The 21,459-nt window shown below is 41.0% G+C and overlaps 1 protein-coding gene across 1 annotated transcript in view; it reads left to right on the plus strand.

Annotated features, from left to right (window-relative positions):
* Positions 1-21,459, plus strand: part of LGR5 (leucine rich repeat containing G protein-coupled receptor 5) — a 133,831-nt gene that overhangs the window by 83,637 nt on the left and 28,735 nt on the right. The window contains exons 3-7 of the mRNA XM_018558060.1: positions 357-428; positions 2,021-2,092; positions 9,308-9,523; positions 12,051-12,122; positions 18,403-18,471. Coding sequence (XP_018413562.1) covers positions 357-428; positions 2,021-2,092; positions 9,308-9,523; positions 12,051-12,122; positions 18,403-18,471 — 501 coding nt within the window. The remainder of the gene's footprint in view (positions 1-356; positions 429-2,020; positions 2,093-9,307; positions 9,524-12,050; positions 12,123-18,402; positions 18,472-21,459) is intronic.

Here is a 21,459-nt window from a genome sequence, read left to right on the forward strand (position 1 = left end):
CAAATGTATACTTACTGTGGAACAACAGCAGTCTGGATTCTAGTATTAAAAATGTATCTATGAGCTGGTTGTGCCCTATAGGGTTGTGAATGAGTGATGTCAACTTCTCTGTTGGCACACAAAATGTGCAAGTTGCAGCATACTTAAGACTGAAACATTTGTTACTCGATTCACTGCTTTTATTAGAGGAGATTATTTGTGTTTATTTACTTTGTTTTGTAATAACAAGATGGGAAAACCACTACGCTTGGCATGTCTACTGAATCAATAGTTCTGATGCACTGAGATGAACCTTGTTTAAATGTGTTGTATGTGAAGAGAAATGGATTTACTTATGTATTTTCTTTTCTCTGCAGACGTCTTGCAGGAAATGATTTGACATACATCCCCAAGGGAGCTTTTGCTGGACTCAACAATCTCAAAGTTCTGTAAGTAGACTGATCATTTGGAGTACATACTTCCAAATACTATTCTCAATTGTTGTCAGCCTCTAATTACACTACTATAGCTAATAGTTTCTCTGTAGATATAAAGTAAATATACAGTAAAAGTGTTTAATGCTGGTCACATTATTCACATTAAGCTGTAGCATCTTCTGTTTGCTCAGTCTCTCATTGCTGCCCTCTCTGCCACAGCTATTTCTGAGTTCCCAGACTCCGCTTTGGCCATTGAGTGGCCACTAATGATGTAACTCCTGCATAGGAGTTACATCCTCCTACCTTAGGCCCATTCATGCTATCTTAGAGAGAAACCAAGAATAAAAATCTGCTAGAGAAAAGAGGAAGCTTCATTCACAAGTGCATTGCTTACCGTTTCCACATGCCTTGTAGAGGTGGTAAGGCCGTTACCGTGCCTTGTAGAGGTGCCTGGACCAGAGTGGCGTCACATTCTGGCTCCAGGCAACTCTACAGGGTGTGCAAGGGAGCTGTACAAGCAATGCACATATAGATGGAGCTCAGTCACAGCACAGCAGCCCACACTGGACCCCAGGGTAAGGATCCATTCCAGTTCTTGAAAGGTAAGGAGACTGGGTGGATCTTAAAATAAATGAAAATAAACTTAAAATTCATCAATCAGCCCTGTATACATGCTTCCCTTGTATGCAGGATTCAACAAACATAACAGATTACATCAAGGGTATAAAAAAACAACAAATTTTACGGATATAGTATATAGTGGTGGTTGTGGATATCGACACAAAAACACTAGATGCCAGTGAGAATACTGCCACAAAAGCACTACACACAGACAAGTGGGGAAGGGTGAGAGCCTACAATTTAATTGCTTTGTGGGAGATTTGTCCTCACTTTCGGTCTATTTAATGGCTGTCAAAGAGCAGGAAATGAGGGGTGATCCCCGAAACAGGGACACAGGTAGCAATGAAGGAGATTTCACTTCACTTTCTGTTCACATGACAGAGAAGTCAGACGGGGAAGAAAATAGAAATCTCCTCTATGGCAAAAGACAGTATTAAAAAAAAGAACATGCCATTTTTTGGACTGTGTACTGAGGGTAATGGTATGCAGATCTATGAATACCGATTTTAACAGAGCATGATTCCGGGCTGTAACCTCAGACATATTAACATTAGTGTAAATAAATCGTACAATAACACTGGGACACTGACTGTGAAACTGCTATTATGCAGCAGTTACTGCCACAGTCTTAAGAATATTTTCCTTTGAAAATGCAGCTGAGTAAATAGGTCTATATGGTGTGTTGTCTTTGCCATTGTGCTTCTGGCATCAGCTTCTGAACACATCTTCTAAACAGGTGAGTGCCTGCCGACCTACAGGAATCTGCATGTTAATGCACCCTCCTATAGTTTATCTTTAGCTCCCAGGACCTTACCCAGAGTTCACAGACTGGTGTTTAAACAATTAAAGCTGAGACTGATCCTATTGTTAGCTTTCTGTGCTGACCTAAATATCATGGTTTGGATAATGTACATGAAGAAAGCTACAAAGACTTCTCTCTGCAGTATTGTATAGTCATTTAATTTTTTTTTTTTTTTTTACAGGATGTTACAGAATAACCAGTTAAAACAGGTCCCAAGTGATGCATTTCATAATCTCCGCAGTCTACAGTCTCTGTAAGTATAGCAGTCTACAGTCTCTGTAAAATGGATAATAATTAAAATAGTTCTTCTCATCCTTTCTGCTTTATGTTCTTACTATTTCCTTGTCACAGAATATTTTGACTATCAGAGAAGGCATTTTATAGATGTATTTGGTGTCCAGTGCTATTGCCTTCATTTTTTTTTTATTTTTTTTTATCATAGCACAAATCTTTTTTAGTGCTCAAAGAGGCCCAAAACATTTTGTTTCTCAATACAGCAGTTTTTTTTTAGGAATTTGAATTCAGGTGTATTGCGTTCTATGAGCCTATGCACACAGCTACATAAAGATTAGTAAACTTGGAGTGCGTGCAGATCCATAAGAAAAAAATTAGCATCCACGTTCCTGCATATGGACTGTACTTTATGCTCTATGCATGTACATGCTTGTGCTGATATTTACATGCATACAGCTAACAACTGATAACCTTTGTTGCTGGGACGCATGTGGCTACTTGCTGTCTAGCATCTTCTTTGCTGGATGCAGGAGGCTTCTTGCTGCCTTGCATCCTTCATTGCTAGGACACGTCCTTCATTGCTAAGATGCGGGTGGCTCCCTGCTGCCTAGTGTCCTCATTGCTGAGACATCCTCGTTGTTAGCATCCTTGTTGCTAGGATGTACATAGGTTGCTTGCCTCCTAGTGTCCTACATTCCTAGGATGCAGGCAGCTCCAGGCACCTAGCATCCTAGAAACAGCAGTGCACATTCACGCAGAAATGTTACCTGCATACAGTGTACAGACAATAATTTACATATGATCTTTCTGCTAATCATACTCCCATGTGTATAAGCCCTTATAAATATTCTAATAATATTCTGCGTTTTGCTTAGCAGATATCTTGTTTACTAAAGGAAAACTCCACATTTATATACTGACCAAGTAGTCCAGTAACAGTAGCACTGGTTGGGGCAACTGACCACTTTTTAGTCATATTCAAATCTTCTTTAAAAGAAAAATGGAAATTGCTTGAGCATCTTTGTCAGTGTTTTAGTTGGCCACAACCCCTGTCACTGTCTTAGTAGCTGGACGGCATGATCTGCATGTAAATGTGGAGGGAATTATTACGATCTGCAAAATTACTATATACTGAATACTATCTTTACATAAAAACCGAATTCAGTTATTATCAACATTTTATATTTTTTCTGGTGTAGTCTTTTAAAGCTAAACTCTGGTGAAAAAACTTTCATTTATTTATATTGCTCAACAGCCACAAATAAATAAATCCACTTTTAGTATACAAAAAGGCTTTGCAAACCCGGTTATTACCTTGTGAAAGGAGCAGTGACATCATCACCGTGCTGCTCATAGCCTGTGCAGACAGCAGAGCCGTAGGTGGGACCCAGTAGGTTCACATACTACAGGCTACCTGCAGAAAGCTACAAGGGGGCGGATACACAACTGGGGGCCGAAGCTAGCCGAAGGATCGGTCAAAGCTACGGCTACATCCTCCGGCTGCTTCGTGAATAGACCACTTAGTCCCTATGTTCCATTAGCTCCATCTAGTGGCCATAATGCAATATTATATAAAAACATTTGAACATTGATTCAGTTTGTAAAGAACAAAACTAAATAATGCTTGTTTTGACATATATTTGCATTGGCATATATTTTTTACACATTACGAGCATTCAGAGCTCTGTGCATTGTTTATGAATAGAGCCCAAAGTGTAGGAGTTGTTTCATGCTATATTACTGCACTGGTTTGAAAAAAAATACTCCAAGATTCAAGTAGAAAATACATGGGTCTTGTATTAAGGCGCTATTTGTGTAGCCAGGATTTCAGCTTTAAGTAGAACTCCATCCATGTGTAAAACTCAGAGTGGGCAATTTATCAAAATTGGAGCACACAAAATCTGGAGCAGCTGTGCATGACAACCAATCAGCCTCTCTCTTTTATTTTCAAATCTTAACTGAACAAACTGAAGAGAAATTCTGATTGGTTGTCATGGGCAACTGCTCCAAAATCTGTTTGCTCCAGTTTTGATAAATCCCCCCCCCAGAGCGTTTTTAGGAGACTGCAGATGACAAAAGTATACCAGGAGTTTGTGCTTTAGAAATCTGGTGTGGTTTTCAGAATTGGAATTATAGTAGTACAAAAATAAAGATATATTTATCAAAACCATATTGGTAACCATCATTTTTTCTGCAAATGAAATGTGTTGTTGTTTTTTAATTTGACTTTGATTTGAAGTTTATTTCATAGGTAATATACTTTTATATTTGCATTTTTTCAAACACTGATGGTATGTAGTGTTTAAAATCAGTAGGGGTGTTAGAGGTCAATTTTTAAAAGCAATTTAATATATTTCAGGATTAGTGTTTCAAATGGCATAAAGATCCCTTGCCTGGAAAACCACATGTCCCAAGACTCTCTAGATTTTTTGATTACTGGGGGTTCCTTACACAAGGATGTATCATATCTCTAAATCACAAAATGAAGACTCACCATTGGTGGTATAAAAAGTATGGTGTCCAATAACTACATTAAGGAAGAATGACAGTAATCAGTGGGAATGTTAACCAGCTGGGTAGCAGGCGTGAGATGGAATGATAAGGCTTAGAACAGAAAGGCACTATGGCTAAAGGAGGAATATTTGGTGGAAAACTAGGATTGCTTTGTTCATTCAAGCTGGACTGTGCCCCTCACATAAAGGTGTGTGATTTTTAGTTTCCTGTTTCATGCTGTTCACCAGGTGTCTCTTGCATTACAGATTTGCACAAGGAATGCAATTTCTGGAACAAGTTAAACAATTAGTAGGACAGTGGATGGGGTTAAGAGCTTTAAGGCAACAAAGTAGCCTTCACAAAACTTCCGCCCAAATGGATGCTTTTGTTAGATTCTGCATTTGAAGTTGGCATGGTTTTGTGTCCATTGTGTAGTAGGATATGAGAAGATCAGGTAACTCCCATTTAAAGACGAGCAGCTGTGAAATGGTAAATGGTAAACGGCAGTTAACTCACTATCTCCACTGCTATCTTGTCCTTTGTTACTCATCGAAATTAGTTGCATTTCTCCATTATAGAAACATTCCTTAGGGCAACTGAGCTCCCAGCTCTCCAAACAGATACATTGTGGCCCGGAGAGAGACAAGTGTAAGTGATATAGCAAATACATTTTACTTTCTGCCTATATAGGTTTGACACACTACCAAGGCTCTTTTTAATTCATATAATCATATAATGTATGCCTATAATAAAAGTTTCTTCAAAGTAACAGTAGAGATATGTTTAGCTCTTTAGATTTATGTTAAGCATAAAACAGATTAAACATAGAAATCATAATGTTAAAGGACGAGTCCACCCAGAAAGTGTTTCTTCATTTATATGAATGGTAAATTAGGTCACCCGTTGACTTCTCATCATTATTGCTTTCTCTGCAATAGTTCCTAGCTCTGTTCCTGCCCATGCTGTAATTTTGTCTCTCTCCAAGAGCCTCCTATAATTGACTGGTCACTGCTGTTCTCTCCTTCTGCAGGGTGAATGGTCTTGTCTCTGCCCCTCTTGTAGTTTTCTGCAGGCAGCCTGTAGTAGGTGGACCTGATAGGTCCCTCCCACTGCTCTGCTCTGTGCACAGGCTATGTACAAGTGGTCTTAATGGTCTCCTTGGTCTGGTCTCAGTGAGGGGTGGGTTCTGTTTGAGGCAGAGGTACTGATTGGCTGTTTAGGTAGATTTAGCCAGTCAGTTTCTTTGCCTCACACAGCACCCACCCTTCCTGAGGTCAGACATAAAGACTACTCCAGTTGGCAGGTAGCAGCAGAACATTTTTCCCCATTGTTGTGTGGTCCCTAGGCAAGCAAGTGAGCAGAAACCTATCAGTGGGTACACAGACAGCAATAAAATCACCTTTTTCAGTTGATTGGGTGGAGGGCCAGAAATTCAGGTCTAACTTGTTAATTCATGTCTCCATTAGTGATTCTTCCTTTGCAGTCACTGGGACAGCATGTGAGGAGGAATCCCCCTAGCAGTGATAAAAACAGCAATGAAGACCTAACAGAAATCTAACTATTCCCTTTATTTAAAAAAAAAAGAAAAGACTAAGGGGTCTATTCACTCAGCTGCCTACGGCAGCTGAGTGAAAGACCGACCTGAAGTGAGCCAAACGCTGTTTGGCTATTCACTTCAGGTTTGTACGGCGGATTTCAGCCGTATATCGGCTGAAATCAGCCGTACATCGGCTGGCTTTGTGTGACTTCGGGTCGGCCGAACATGCTGAGTATGTTCGGCCGACCCGAAGTGCAGAAGGAGTTCAACTTAGTCGATCCAACATCTGGATCGGCTAACCCGAACCTCCGGCAGGCTACTCGCTGCTGTTCGGTCTATTCTTATAGATGCCGAACAGCAGTGAGTAAATAGCAGAGTGCTGCTGAGCTAGTTAAAAAAGTAGAAAAAAAATAGAAAACGATTGTGCGGAGCTAGCAATGACAGCTAGCTCTGCCCAACTGTTTTCTATTGGCTACCGTCAAAAGAAAGAAAAAAAAAATGAATTTTGCCATAGGAATGCATTGCTAGATTCCTATTGGCTATTTCAATTTGCAATAGCCAATAACAAACTAGCTATTGCACCCGCCCTCTGCTGCTGTCAATCACTAGTGGGGACCTGATGAAGAACTGCAGCAGTGGGCGGGTGCAATAGCTTGTTTGCTATTGGCTATTGCAAATTGAAATAGCCAATAGGAATCTAGCAATGCATTCCTATGGTGAAATGTTCTTTTTTTTTATTCTGAAGCCAGCCAACTGCTCCGTGTCAGAATAAAAAAGAAAAAGCAGTGTTTCTCTACTGGGCGGCCGGGAGTGGGAGACTCCCTGAGCGCCCGGGAGAGTGTCCCTGGAGATCAACTTTAAGTAAACTTATGAAGGTCAACTTTGAGCAAACTTATGGAGATCCACTTTAGGTAAACGTATGGAGATCAACTTTGAGCAGACTTATGGAGATCCACTTTAAGTAAACTTATGGAGATGTAATTTTAGGTTATATACATTTTTTTATCATATGTTTCAGACATTCAGATAATGAACATTGCTGTCCCGAATTCCATTGCATGCAAAGGCTGCTTATTGTGTTGACATTTCAGTAGGCATATTGATGTCCGTTTGAGCTTTTGTAGGTGTTGTGAGATGAAAATCGTGTACAAAAGTACAGCAACATTCTGATATGAGATGTGCCACCTGTATTCCGATAAATCCACAAGATTAATGGTGGATAAAAAGCAGGTATCTACTTTTGAGTTAGCATTAAAACACTTAGAAGCAGCTCATTACATTTGGATGTACAAATGTAGTTTCTATAGCTGTTTATGCAGGAAAATCATAATTTCTGGGTTCGATACACCTAGCTAAAGCTTTTGGTGTGAATGTTAATGTACAAACATAACTGAAAACTAAAAATGAAAAGCTCACAATGCTCCATCCAGTGATGTAACTGTAATTCCTGCCTCGGGATGCATCTGATGGAAACATTTAAACATTTCGGCCTGTCCTTGACCATTTGTTGACAGAACATTGACTTATTTGGATTTATAATCTGCATTTATACAGCAAACACTTGTCAGATTTTTGACACCTATATTTTAATTGCTGCAGAGACCTTGTGAGGTTTCCATTGAGTGGGTGTTACAGGAGCTCTGTTACCAGCTGTGTTTTCTGCTTTTATAAGTGCTACAGGATTGAATCAATTAGTTGCTGATTCAGTCCTTTCTATATTCCACTATGATTATTCAACTTGTACAATAAGATACTGTAGTTGTGCATTTATATATTGAATAAATGCACTATTTATGTAAAATGTTGATACCAGGACGTTTAGTGGTTAAAAAACAAATACTCAAACCTGGTGACTTAGAAGCATAGGAACCAGCTATAACAGCTGTTCCTAGGCTTATAACGTAACAGTGACCAGAACCACCTTTCTGAAATCCTGCAACCAATTTGCAGCCCATCATCTCTCTGTTGTGGGTTTGTAACCATAAAAATACCCATACAAGATTAAAAGACTCATACATTACATGTTTTATGTAAGTCGGTAAAAAGAGGGACGACTGGGTACAGCTGAATTCCAACATTAGTTTTGGATAAAATGGAGAAGGATTAGAATATGTGCCAAGGTACAAATGCTATCTGTCCCTGCTGGGGAGATTTACCCCTCTATTTGTCCTGGTGACAATTGTTACAGAGCCAAAATATGAAGGGAAATACAAAGAGCAAGCGGTGAGGTGAAAAATGTCCAATAGAGACAAATGTTTTGGTGACAACTGCCTAAGATAAAAAGCCCCCTCAGCAGGACACAGTTAGCAAAAAAAATAACCTGATAACAATTTCCTATTCTCTCCGAAATTAACTATTTGTTTGCCGATATCTATATTTAATATATTAGGGAGTGGTTTTGCAGTCAATTTGGATCATCCCAGAGGTATGGTATTAAGTAGAGGTGCACCAAAATGGAATTTTAAGACCGAAACCGAAAATAAAAAATTTGTCAGGCCGAAACCAAAACAGAATATTTTTTTTTCTAACCTTTTTTAAATTATCATTTTTTTAATTCATTTATTTTTTACTTTACTGTTAGGGGCTCTGGGGAAATCTCAGGGGTCTAAACAGAACCCTATTTCCCTTTGGAAATAGAAAGAGATTGAGGACCTCAATCTCTTTTTCTGCAGCCCCTGTTATGAATGAAGAGGAAGCCTCTATACTCCTGTCCATTCCTAAATTGTCGATATAGTATGAGTTACTATGTCCACAATCATGAATGAACAGGAAGTGATGTAGAGCACGTCCTGTTCATTCATAATTGGGGACACAGTAAACATACTATGTCCTCAATTATTTATAACCACAAAGAGATCAGCTTGATCATTGAGTGCTTCTACTGACTCGCTGTCACGGGAGGCTGAGCAGGCGGTGCAGGGAGGAGAGCTCAGCCTCCTGTGACACTGCTGACAGCTGACTCCTCCCCCGCCCTGCCGGGCTGTCTCCTCTGTGCACCGCTCTCCATCCTGATCTGCCTGTCATAGGAGGAACAGATTCCTCCCTACATGCTTACATGGTCCAGGGGACCAATAAAGAGACAGTATTTATCAAATCTACAAAAATCTTTAGGGGATCAATTGTTCTGCTTACATTTTTGTCAACAAATCCGTATGTTGCTCTGATTTTCTTAATGACATTGAGTATACTTTGTTCTTTCTCTAGGCGCCTGGATGCAAACCACATCAATTATGTGCCACCAAACAGTTTTAATGGTCTTCTGTCTCTCCGTCACCTGTGGCTGGATGACAATACCCTCACTGAGATTCCAGTGAGGGCGCTGGAAAGTCTGCCAGCCTTGCAAGCCATGACCTTGGCATTAAACAAGATTCACCACATACCAGATCATGCCTTCAGAAACCTGTCAAGCCTTGTAGTTCTGTGAGTTTATGTTAACATATTTGCATTTTAGATCAGAAATAATTATTGTAACATAATTCTCTGAAAAATTTGTAACAACAATATAAAATTGCTCTCTGATCTTTAAGATGACTGAAGGATTACCACCCAATTACTGCCATCAGATGCCTAAAACAAAAGGGAGTATATTAAACACAACACTAGCAAGTCATCAAAATAACAAATATTAAATACGAAATGCCTTTCAAACCATCAGTATGAGCATAAAATGACCAAATATTCAGATATAGTCATTATTTTTGGGGGTGTTTGCTCCTGAACTTTCTGTTTAATTAATTTGTTTTACATAAAAAAGTAGGATTTTGTAGAGATGGGCAATGGTAATGGATAACAACATTTTTAAAAATATATTTTTACTATTTTGGCCCAGTTTTCCTTAGTGAAACAAAAAAATTATAATTCAGGAGATATCCATTAATATTCACCATGAAATGAAGGCCCAATTTGTGCTTAAATAAACAAGGTATAATTCACCTGGATACACTGAGTAATTACAAAGATGTTATAGTTTTACTAACAAGTTGCAAAACTGGCGTCAGGCAATAAGGTTTGTTTTACCTTCTGCCATTAAGGGGTTAAATATGCCCTTCAATTATTTTTATTGTTTATATGTTAAAATTCTTACTGACATCACTGGTTTTAGAGAAAATAATCCGCTGCATGACTGTAATTATTGGGTTCATTTATAAAATGGCTGCCAGTTTGCAACAGGTGCACCTAAAAATGGCCCTTCCTAGGAATACATACTGTGGGGGGGGGAAGGGGGAATTTATCAAAACTGGAGCAAACCGAATCTGGAGCAGTTGCCTATAGTAACCAACCAGCTTCTATCTTCAGTTTGTTCAGTTAAGCTTTAAAAATGAAAGAGAGAAGCTGATATTATTATGGGCAACTGCTTCAGATTGTGTCTGCTCCAATTTTGATAAATTCCCCTCTTTGTATTTAAACACCTTAATTTTCCTTTTTTTTTTTCATTCTTCATCACATAATACCTCTTAAAATGCTCTAAATCCATCCTGTTTGGAACATGTACATTTTCACATTATACTTTTTGTATTTTTAATACAACGGTCAGGAAATTGTGTGGTAGCAGGAATTTCCATCACTCTCTGGCGGAAATATTTGCTCAAGTAAAATGTGCCGCAGGCAGACGTTACATTGTTTTTCTTGTTGCTGGAAGCCTCAAGAGACACATAAGACCTTGTCGCTTATTAACATTCACTTACAAGGTTTCTTCTATATGTCCCTGACTTATTGAGAACTTTTTTACTCTCAAATTTAATAAGTTGTTAGTAATATACATGGAATTTTTAAGACAAACCTATTTTTATGGGTTTATGTTTAAATTTAAATTTGAAGAGAGTTAACATTGAAAGGGTAATGTCTCTAACACATTTCCTGTCACCATTTACTCGTATTGAAAAAGCACCTGTCAGTATGGTCAGAGTAAAACTCTGTAGGAAATTTTGTGAAAGAACAACTGACTCCCATAGGGGCCAATGCGATTCTCTATTTCTTAAAGAGAACCTGTCACAGAACCATTAATTTCAACGACAGTCTTCCAATGGGATTATGCAGTATGTGCAATATTTTGTTCATGTTAGTCACTTGTGTAAACAGTCTAAAGCAGGGGTGGGCAACTACGGCCCTTCAGCTGTGCTTTAACTAGAAATGCCAACATGTCTCTGTTGCCCACCCCTGTTCTAAAGCTTTGAGACTTCTGCTGGGTACCACCATCTTGGATGTGATGTTAGCAGCCTCAGAAGGCCTAGAACTGTCATGCAAGAGACACCGTATAGTAGTCCTCTTTGCTTCTCCCCCAACAACTATATAATTATAAATGGAGGTGAAGGAAGGGGTGGAGGAGCTTAGTTAGCAAAGACTGACATTAGACATACCAGAAAAAGAGGACGACTATGATGAGAGAGGGGGACATGTGTCTGTGCTAGGTAATTGACTCTGCCTAAAGTGGCCACATTTGGTAGCCAGTTCAAAAGCACATTGCAAGTAAATAATACAAAAAAATTATGACTAGTAAAAAGCTTCAAGTACGCATTTAAAATACTTGATGTTTCTGTGCTATTTCCTGCAATTTTTTTACGTTGGTGACAGGGTCTCCATGACTAATCCCTTTTTTTTTTTTATGATGGCTTTTACTTTTTCGTGCTCAATGTATTAAAATATGTGCGCCTCATAAACTAGCAGTGTATGGGGGTCCCAGGAACAGTGATGCAGAACAGAGTAAAATAATACAGCACATCTTTAGTACTCATTTTGGGCCCCTAAAACAGCTGCCAATCTTTTTTGAAGGAAGAAAGTGAAAACCTCGGGAGCATGCCCTCCAATAAATTCTTTGGCACTGGTTGACTTGTATACAATAAGTGCATGCTTAAAAACACGTTTCTTTAGAAGCACTCATTGAAGAAGTTTGCCTAGGTTCACTGTGCGCAGCGTGCTGTCTGACTGTGCTTTTAATGTTCCCCTGCAGACATCTCCATAACAATAGGATCTACTCCCTGGGAAAGAAATGCTTTGATGGGCTCCACAGTCTGGAGACTTTGTGAGTTGACCTCTTATTTGTTTCAGTCTTTTCACTGTTTTCATTGATATTCTACAAAGAATAAAAATAGCTGAAAAGCCAAACATGCTTTTTGGATTGCCTAATTGCCAAGTGTTTAGCGCAATTGTTCTTATGATGACTGTATAAAACAGATCCTGTATGTAGAACGAAAAGCTCTGAAATATGCTTACTGGATCTGTTTGAAGCATGATTAATGCAGAAGACCTTACAGCCATTTGCAATTCTTATCTGCGTTTTTTAATGTAATTCTCCCTATCTGGCTTTTTAAAAGTAGCAAAGCTATTTTATGTAAACCCTAACAACTAAAGCTTGCCACCCACTGTTATATTTTTTTAATTCAACCTGCATGCTGAAGGAAAAAATATAACAGTTCCCTTCTTCCACGCTGAACAGCATGGATGGTTGAGTTTCCTGCTCTGTCTTTTGCATTCTGACAGAGGCAGGATACTGGAACAGTAATGGCATCCGATTGGGCCAAAAGTTTTCCATCCAGCACCTTTGATTTTCTGACCGAAGGATGCTGGATGGCAGGGTGGCAACAGGGCCACCCACTGAATGAATTTCCTAGTGTATGGCCAGCAGTGACACTCTCTTTCCATCTGGAGAGTGACTACTTTTGTTGCCTATGGTCCCTGTGTGTGTGTTGTAAAGTAGCCACCGTTCCAAGCTCACTCCTGTGATGGACTACAATCTCAATACAAATTAGTAAACTAAACACGAGATTGTAGTCCATCACAGGAGTGAGCTTGGAGCGGTGGCTACTTTACAACACACACAGGGTCCATGGGGAACAAAAGTAGCCACCCTCCATAAGGAAGGACAGTGTCGGCATGAATTGAGAGATGATTTGAGGTCTACAGCTGAGTGATACACAAATAAGATACATTTTTGTTAATGGTTAAGGTACTTGAATGCATTTTTAAGAAATAAATACTGAGTTTAGATATGCTTCAAATGTATGTATAGAATTGTGTGTAGTTGTTTTACGTGTTGGGCATTGTATATAAGAATATCAGATATGTGCATTTTTTCATGTTTCTTTAGCCTTTCCAGCATCTCTAGATACCCATAGATTGCTCCAGTGACAAGTTAAAAATGTACATTATTCCTAGGTGAAATTAGGTTTTATAGGACCTTTCACAGCAATATTACAACATGACATGTTTTGATATAAATGATGCTACAAATTTGGCAATTTAAAATTTATCAAAATTGTGAGGGGCTGTAGTCTCATTCAGTTGTACCAGTCCTCCAGTAACTATACTTGTCTGCAGCCATATATTACTATTATAGATATATTACTTCGTGTATCACAGTGTTGTGATATTTGGGGAACTTAGCACATATGATGAGCGCTTAAAGACCAGTCTTAAAGCCGTTTTAACATAAAAAGGACAGCATTTTATTTCTTCCGTAACAGAAAAGAGCTTTTCGTCAGCAAACAACATGCAGTCTGCTTATATTTCTGCAAGTAGACAATATAACAATGTCTCACCAACTTAAGATTGTCACATATATTCCATGTGACTCTTCCACACATCCCCTGTGTGTCACAGGCTCACTATGCCTCCTTGGCTGATTCCCAGGTGCCTCAAGCGCACACACAGCCACCTGACTCCACTCTGGCTTCCGGGTGGAGTCCTCCTGACTCCTGAACACAACCTGTCCCTCTTCCCAGCTCTCATGTGCCTGCAGCCCACACCACACCAACTCCTCCCCTTGAGCTCTGTCTGGGCTCTTAATGAGGCTGCTTTTAGCCACCTGATCACTGACAACACCTGACCTCAGGACTGGAGATTTCATCCCGCCCAGAACTCTAAAGGTGCCCATACACTGCTCGAGAGACAAATGCCGAACGGGCCGGTGTGCGCACGCGAACACTGCCCGTTCAGCATTGCGGTCATCGGAAGCCCGCCCCTCTTGCGATGATCGAGAGTGCGATCTGCCTGTCCAAGATGGGCAGATTGTACGTTTTTCTAATCACTTTACAACCATCGCAAGACTAAGGTCTTGCGATGGTTGTATAGTGTATGGCCACCTTAAGAAATCTCCAGAGATCCAGATCCCAGCTACAACCCAGAAAAACCTGAAGAAACTGAAAGGCCAGCTTCTTCCCAGCAAAACTAATTATCTTCTAGAAACTCTCAGCCTCTCTGGCTGAGAGTACTGGGTGTCTGTGTCGCCAGCATCTTCCGTGGCATTGCCACGCACTGCCACAGTGTGTATTATGCTTGCGGATATTTTAAAACATATTTATTGCTGTCTGAACCCCCACTGGAAAAAAATTCCATCATTTGCTGTCCCTCTGACCCCTGAGTACTGGTACAGGAAGCAAAGGGAAAGAGATGTTAGTATAAACCTTACAGTGGTTCTAATCCTTACCAAAGTCTTTCAAAAACAGTAGTTTTTGCAGATAAGTAGTTCATAAAAGGAAATTCTAATCTGCAGAACTCTTAATGATCCTGTTACAAGAGCATTGTCTAACTTGCTTGATTTTGCTGAAATATACTAATGGAGCTAAAATGCTTAACAGGGCAGTTACTCTTGAAATATGCTATTGCTATGTGTGGTTCAGTACCTGCAACTTTGACTGGCCCCGATGACCAAATTGCAAAGGTTTTTAACCCCCTACTAAATAAATGTTAGACTTTTTTTTACATCATGTAAAAAATAAAGTTAGGACACTGGCAGAAAGAAAACGTTGTAAGCCAGGCCCCTTATAACTCCACCTCTACCCAGCATGCATCACTTTTTTGCTGGTGTCCTAGAAGATGTGACGCCTTTTCTTAAGCTCTGCTACCAAAAAAAAAAAGGCAAATTAATATTTTCTTGCTAGCTTTCTAACCCTCATCACTTCAATCAAGTTTTTTTGCTACACTGGTGGTGTCTTTTTTTCCCCCTCTGTGACTTCAATTAAGATTCCACTGCTTGAGCTGGTCTCTCAATAGCAGCTGTCTGGACCCCGCTGGAGGAAACTTTCTAACCTGGAATGTAGGGCTGCAACAACTAATCGACTAAATCGATTACAATCGATTATTGAAAAAGTTGTCAACGTTTTCAATCATCGATTAATCGGCTTTCAATTAGTTGGCCCTGTTCACGGCTCCACACATGCTGCGTGCCGCACCTCGTCCCCACCTCACGCTCGCTGCTGCTAGACCCGCATTCATGCTCCACATGCCGCACCTCCTCCCCTCATCACGCTCACCGCTGCCCTACATCCACGATCGGCACAGGGATGCGGGGAGAAGAAGACATAAGGAGGAGCAGGTGTGAGGGGATGACAGCCGCCGATAGACAGGCCCGATCTCAGAAGCAAGTTGCTTGAAGACTGTTCAGGTAAGACTGCACTTTCCCACACATGATGCTCTATAATGTATTGCTGGGATTTGTATTCCTCTATAGCTGAGGGTACATTGTGCTGTACTGTATAATATACAGAGCAATGTACCATCAGCTATAGAGGAACACAAATCCCAGCAATACATTATGCACTATATGTATAATGTATTGCTGGGATTTGTTGTATTCCTAAATAGCTGGTGGTATTCTGACTTGCGCTGTATAGAGGACTACAAATCCCAGCAATAATACATTATACAGTGCAATGCGGAATACCACCAGCTATAGAGGAGCACTATAAATCCCAGCAATAATACATTATACAGCGCCATGCGGAATTCCACCAGCTATAGAGGAGTACAACAAATCCCAGCAATACTACATTATATAGTGGTGCAATGCCGAATACCACTAGCTATAGAGGACTACAAAACCCAGCAATAGTACATTATGCAGCGCAATGCAGAATACCACCAGCTATAATGTACTATTGCTGGGATTTGTTGTATTCCTCTATAGCTGGTGGTATGCTGCATTGTGCTGTATAATGTACTATTGCTGGGTTTTGTAATCCTCTATAGCCGGTGCCATTCTGGATTCATTGCTGTATAATTTTACACTTTCCATTTCACTATATTGCACACCACACTTTTTTTTTTTTTACTTCCACCGCTCCAAGCTTGCTCCTGTGATGGACTGCAATCTCAATTCAAACTAGTAGTCCCATCACTGGAGCCATTTTTTAAAATGTATTTTATTTTTTAACCGATTAATCGAACTTAATAATTGGCTAACTAATCGATTTTGAAAATAATCGTTAGCTGCAGCTCTACTGGAATGTGACCTTCTGGCACTGGGCTCTGCATTGTGGCACTATCCAGACCTGACTGTACTGTTAGTAAGTCACAGAGTGCTTTAGGCCGGTTAGGCTGAAGCACTAGACGCTACCTCAATGCTGCACCGTTGGATGCCATTTTGAATTTCACACCACTGCCGGTTTACCATGGTAAGGGTTAAGGCTGTGAGATTGAGTGCTGACCTCATCTATTTGATGGAAATCTGACAGAAGAAGGGTTTAGCAATGACAGCCTCATGTTTCCCTTATGACAGCTTTCCTGTAACTGTTTACATTCAGGACATATTTCCTTCCTGCGTTCAAATTTCCAACTTACCTGGTTTATTTGAACAGAAGAACTCTGAAAGTAGAACTTGTTTTAAGCCTGCTGCGATCATTTCCTTTCTTTAGCTCATAAGCGGCACCAGTCAGCTTAAAAAGGCTTAAACAAAGTACATATTTTTTGTTTTTCTGGCGGGTTCTTCCTCAGTGGTAGCACTTTATTTTAGAAGGATTATGCACATAAAAAGTCTGACAGATTCCTAAAGTGATTTATAACTATGTTTATAATAACATGACTATTAAATCCAAAGATGAAGCACAGTTTCCTCCCTAGTAAATAATACAGTGATAAAAGAGAATTGTAGATTTCTAGGGCTAGACCATTCATTTACATACAGGGCATCTAGCATTCACTATACCACATAGAACACATCACATCATTATTTTAACACAGGCAAACAGAAGTGTTATGAGTTATGCTATAATCTGTTTTCAATGTAAGAGATCATATTCTATCAATTTATGTATTTTCTAGTAGAGAAGATAACTTACTAGTTGGTAATAATTCAAATTTATAGAGTACTAGAAATTGTTCACTTTCTTTATTACCTATACCATGTGTGTCGAACACAGAAACAAGCATTATATCCAGTATTAAATGTATTCTTACTGCAGAGTATAGGGGAATAAGGAAGTAGTAACAGGACAGTTTTTAGTCTTCCTACAGATTGACCAAAAGTTGTCACTATTATCACTCAGAGATAAGGCTTGGGACCAGGGGTTTCTATTTACTATGTAGACATACACATTAATGCTGTGCAAGCCTATTGGGTTCCATCAGCCAATCCTTTTTTTTGTTATATTCCTTGTACTTGATTGGGTATTATTTGCAAAGTGAACTTTCACTACATTTGCTAAGCTAAGGGAAACTTCCCTTACAAAGTAAACAGCCTATTTGCATTACTAAATCAATCCCTATGTCTCTTTGTATAATCCAAAAATTAATGTTCAATCACAGCCCTAAGCATGCATAAAGCTACTACTGTCTGATGTCCATGTCCAGCTTTAAGCCTCTCATGCAGAGCATGTTCAGCTGATCGAAGTCAGGAGATTAAGGCTGATTTTAGCTGAAGTACGGCTGAAATCAGCCGTACAGAGCAAAGGGAATAGCCAAACGTCGTTTGGCTCAGTTCACATTGGCTCGGTTACTCGCTCGGCTGCCTTCGGCAGCTTAGTGAATAACCCCCTATGTCTTTGTATAGCTGAGGTTACCTGTATGTTACAGACTGAGATATGGGCCATGACTGCAGATGCAACAAAGAGCGCTGGAACAGGGAAGGTAAGTAATTGTGACTCTGTAAAGCCGATTCTGTTGTTGGAACAAGATTTGGAACATCATAACAGAGTTTATTTGTGTTCCTTCACTTAACATTTTGCAGATGTTATTGTTAGGAAGACAATGCTTGGTACACAATCCACATATATTAAAAAGTATAAAGTAAGTATGTTAAAGGAAATCCATGTTTGCTATTAGTCTTCAACAAAATTGTTACTTGGAGTGTGTAAAACAAACAAAGCCTGTCTAATTTCCAAAATTCTCATTGTAATTGACTTAATGGCTAACTTAACTCTAGGGTGGAACTTATAAACCACAGGTGGCTTATTATGGCTGCTGAGCATTGTCTTCTGAGGACTTACAATGAGCATTATTTTCCTGTGCTTTCTGAGAGACTGGTAGCATTAAAACACCCTCTGCTGGGATTATGTGACATGGCATTAATGGTCTTTTCTCTCTCCTAGAGATCTGAACTACAACAACCTAGATGAATTTCCTGCTGCTATCAAGACTCTCAGGAACCTTAAAGAACTGTAAGTGAAGCAAATGCTGAATGCTGCTACATGTGCACTAGTAGTTATCCTTAAAAATGTAGTGCAGCTTTAGTGTTTAAAGCTATCAACAAATGTCTATAAGTAGGAATTACAATTTATTTATAATAATTAGAGAACTCTAAATGGCGAGCACTGGTGTATGTCAACTTAAATAAATGTATTTACCATTATTGCCATTATCATTTGAATATGTGCAACATAATTTCAACACTGGCATTAGTGTGGGTCTCAGCCCACCTTTGCTAAAAAGGTGCAGTCATGATGGAAATACTAATAGGAACATCCATTTGTTTCTATGAATTAATTACAAAACACTACATTTGTAAGGCACAGGATTGTGCTTTATTAATGTACTCTGTGCTCTGGCGGCTTCAGAACTCTGAAGCTAGCGAAGCACAGACACATTTGTAAAGCCCATCGCTGTTCATTATAAATGTGGGCTGTGCTTTTTTTGGTTATTTTTTTACTGCAGCAAAATCACTGCTTTTTGCAGAAGCCCCTACATTTGGTGTTGGAAATAGAATGCCTTTTAATAACATTTACTGTAATGTATCGATCGGAAACCAACCTTTCGTTGTGTGGTAACAAGCGCATGAAAAGGGTCAAGTAAGCATTTCTGTGTGGGCAAGAGAGAAGCAGGTACAGGGCAAGGGAGAAGCAGGTACAAGGCAAGGGAGAAGAAGGTATAGGGCAAGGGAGAAGCAGGTTCAGGGCAAGGGAGAAGCAGGTTCAGGGCAAGGGAGAAGCAGGTTCAGGGCAAGGGAGAAGCAGGTTCAGGGCAACGGAGAAGCAGGTTCAGGGCAACGGAGAAGCAGGTTCAGGGCAACGGAGAAGCAGGTACAGGACAACGGAGAAGCAGGAACAGGGCAAAAGAGAAGCCGTTGCAAGGCAAGGGAAAAGCAGGTACAAGGCAAGGGAGAAGCAAATACATGGCAAGTGAGAAGCAGGTTCAGGGCAAGGCAGAAGCAGGTTCTGGGCAAGGGAGAAGCAGGTACAGGGCAGGGCAGAAGCATTTTCAGGGCAAGGGAGAAGCAGGTTCAGGGCAAAGGAGAAGCAGGTACAGTGCAAAGGAGAAGCCAGTACAAGACAAGGGAGAAGCAAATACAGGGCAAGTGAGAAGCAGGTTGAGGGCAAGACAGAAGGAGGTACAGGGCAAGACAGAAGGAGGTACAGGGCAAGACAGAAGGAGGTACAGGGCAAGGCAGAAGCAGGTCCAGGGCAAGGCAGAAGCAGGTCCAGGTCAAGGCAGAAGCAGGTCCAGGGCAAGGCAGAAGCAGGTTCAGGGCAAGGCAGAAGCAGGTTCAGGGCAAAGGAGAAGCATGTACAGGGCAAAGGAGAAGCAGGTTTGGGGGAAGGGAGAAGGAGGTACAGGGCAAGGGAGAAGCAAGTTCAGGGCAAAGAAGAAGCAGGTACAAAGCAAGGGAGATGCAAATACAAGGCAAGGGAGAAGCAGGTACAGGGCAAGGGAGAAGCAGGTTCAGGGCAAAGGAGAAGCAGGTCCAGGGCAAAGGAGAAGCAGGTCCAGGGAAAAGGAGAAGCAGGTCCAGGGCAAAGGAGAAGCAGGTACAGGGCAAAGGAGAAGCAGGTACAGGGCAAAGGAGAAGCAGGTACAGGGCAAGGGAGAAGCAGCTGCAGGGCAAAGGAGAAGCAGGTTGAGGACAAAGAAAGGAAAAGCAGGTTCAGGCAAGGGAGAAGCAGGAGCAGGTTAGGGGCAAGGGAGAAGCAGGTTCAGGGCAACTGAGAAGCAGGTTCAGGGCAACGGAGAAGCAGGTTCAGGGCAACGGAGAAGCAGGTACAGGACAACGGAGAAGCAGGAACAGGGCAAAAGAGAAGCCGTTGCAAGGCAAGGGAAAAGCAGGTACAAGGCAAGGGAGAAGCAAATACATGGCAAGTGAGAAGCAGGTTCAGGGCAAGGCAGAAGCAGGTTCTGGGCAAGGGAGAAGCAGGTACAGGGCAGGGCAGAAGCATTTTCAGGGCAAGGGAGAAGCAGGTTCAGGGCAAAGGAGAAGCAGGTACAGTGCAAAGGAGAAGCCAGTACAAGACAAGGGAGAAGCAAATACAGGGCAAGTGAGAAGCAGGTTGAGGGCAAGACAGAAGGAGGTACAGGGCAAGACAGAAGGAGGTACAGGGCAAGACAGAAGGAGGTACAGGGCAAGGCAGAAGCAGGTCCAGGGCAAGGCAGAAGCAGGTCCAGGTCAAGGCAGAAGCAGGTCCAGGGCAAGGCAGAAGCAGGTTCAGGGCAAGGCAGAAGCAGGTTCAGGGCAAAGGAGAAGCATGTACAGGGCAAAGGAGAAGCAGGTTTGGGGGAAGGGAGAAGGAGGTACAGGGCAAGGGAGAAGCAAGTTCAGGGCAAAGAAGAAGCAGGTACAAAGCAAGGGAGATGCAAATACAAGGCAAGGGAGAAGCAGGTACAGGGCAAGGGAGAAGCAGGTTCAGGGCAAAGGAGAAGCAGGTCCAGGGCAAAGGAGAAGCAGGTCCAGGGAAAAGGAGAAGCAGGTCCAGGGCAAAGGAGAAGCAGGTACAGGGCAAAGGAGAAGCAGGTACAGGGCAAAGGAGAAGCAGGTACAGGGCAAGGGAGAAGCAGCTGCAGGGCAAAGGAGAAGCAGGTTGAGGACAAAGAAAGGAAAAGCAGGTTCAGGCAAGGGAGAAGCAGGCACACAGTATGAGAAGCAGGTACAAAGCTCAAATCTCAGACTGTCCCATTGCTGGCTCTTTTGTGGAATACAATTGTGAGCAGACATGTCCCCTCTGTTTCCTTTCCCACCTGAGATCTGTCATTCAGCAGTATAGGCAGCTTTCCAGTTCAGAAAATGTCTGATGCCAATTTTGGTGTATAGAGATGCTTTCTACAAATATAAAATTGTGGAGATATAACCAGTGTGTAATTCCCTAGAAAAGTATCTTTAACTTTGTTTTCATCATATTTATTCGTAGATATATTTATTTTTTCTTACCTTTAGGGGATTC

Source organism: Nanorana parkeri, unplaced genomic scaffold (genome assembly GCF_000935625.1).
Source record: "Nanorana parkeri isolate BGI_ZX_2015 unplaced genomic scaffold, ASM93562v1 scaffold318, whole genome shotgun sequence".
Lineage (NCBI taxonomy): Eukaryota > Metazoa > Chordata > Amphibia > Anura > Dicroglossidae > Nanorana > Nanorana parkeri.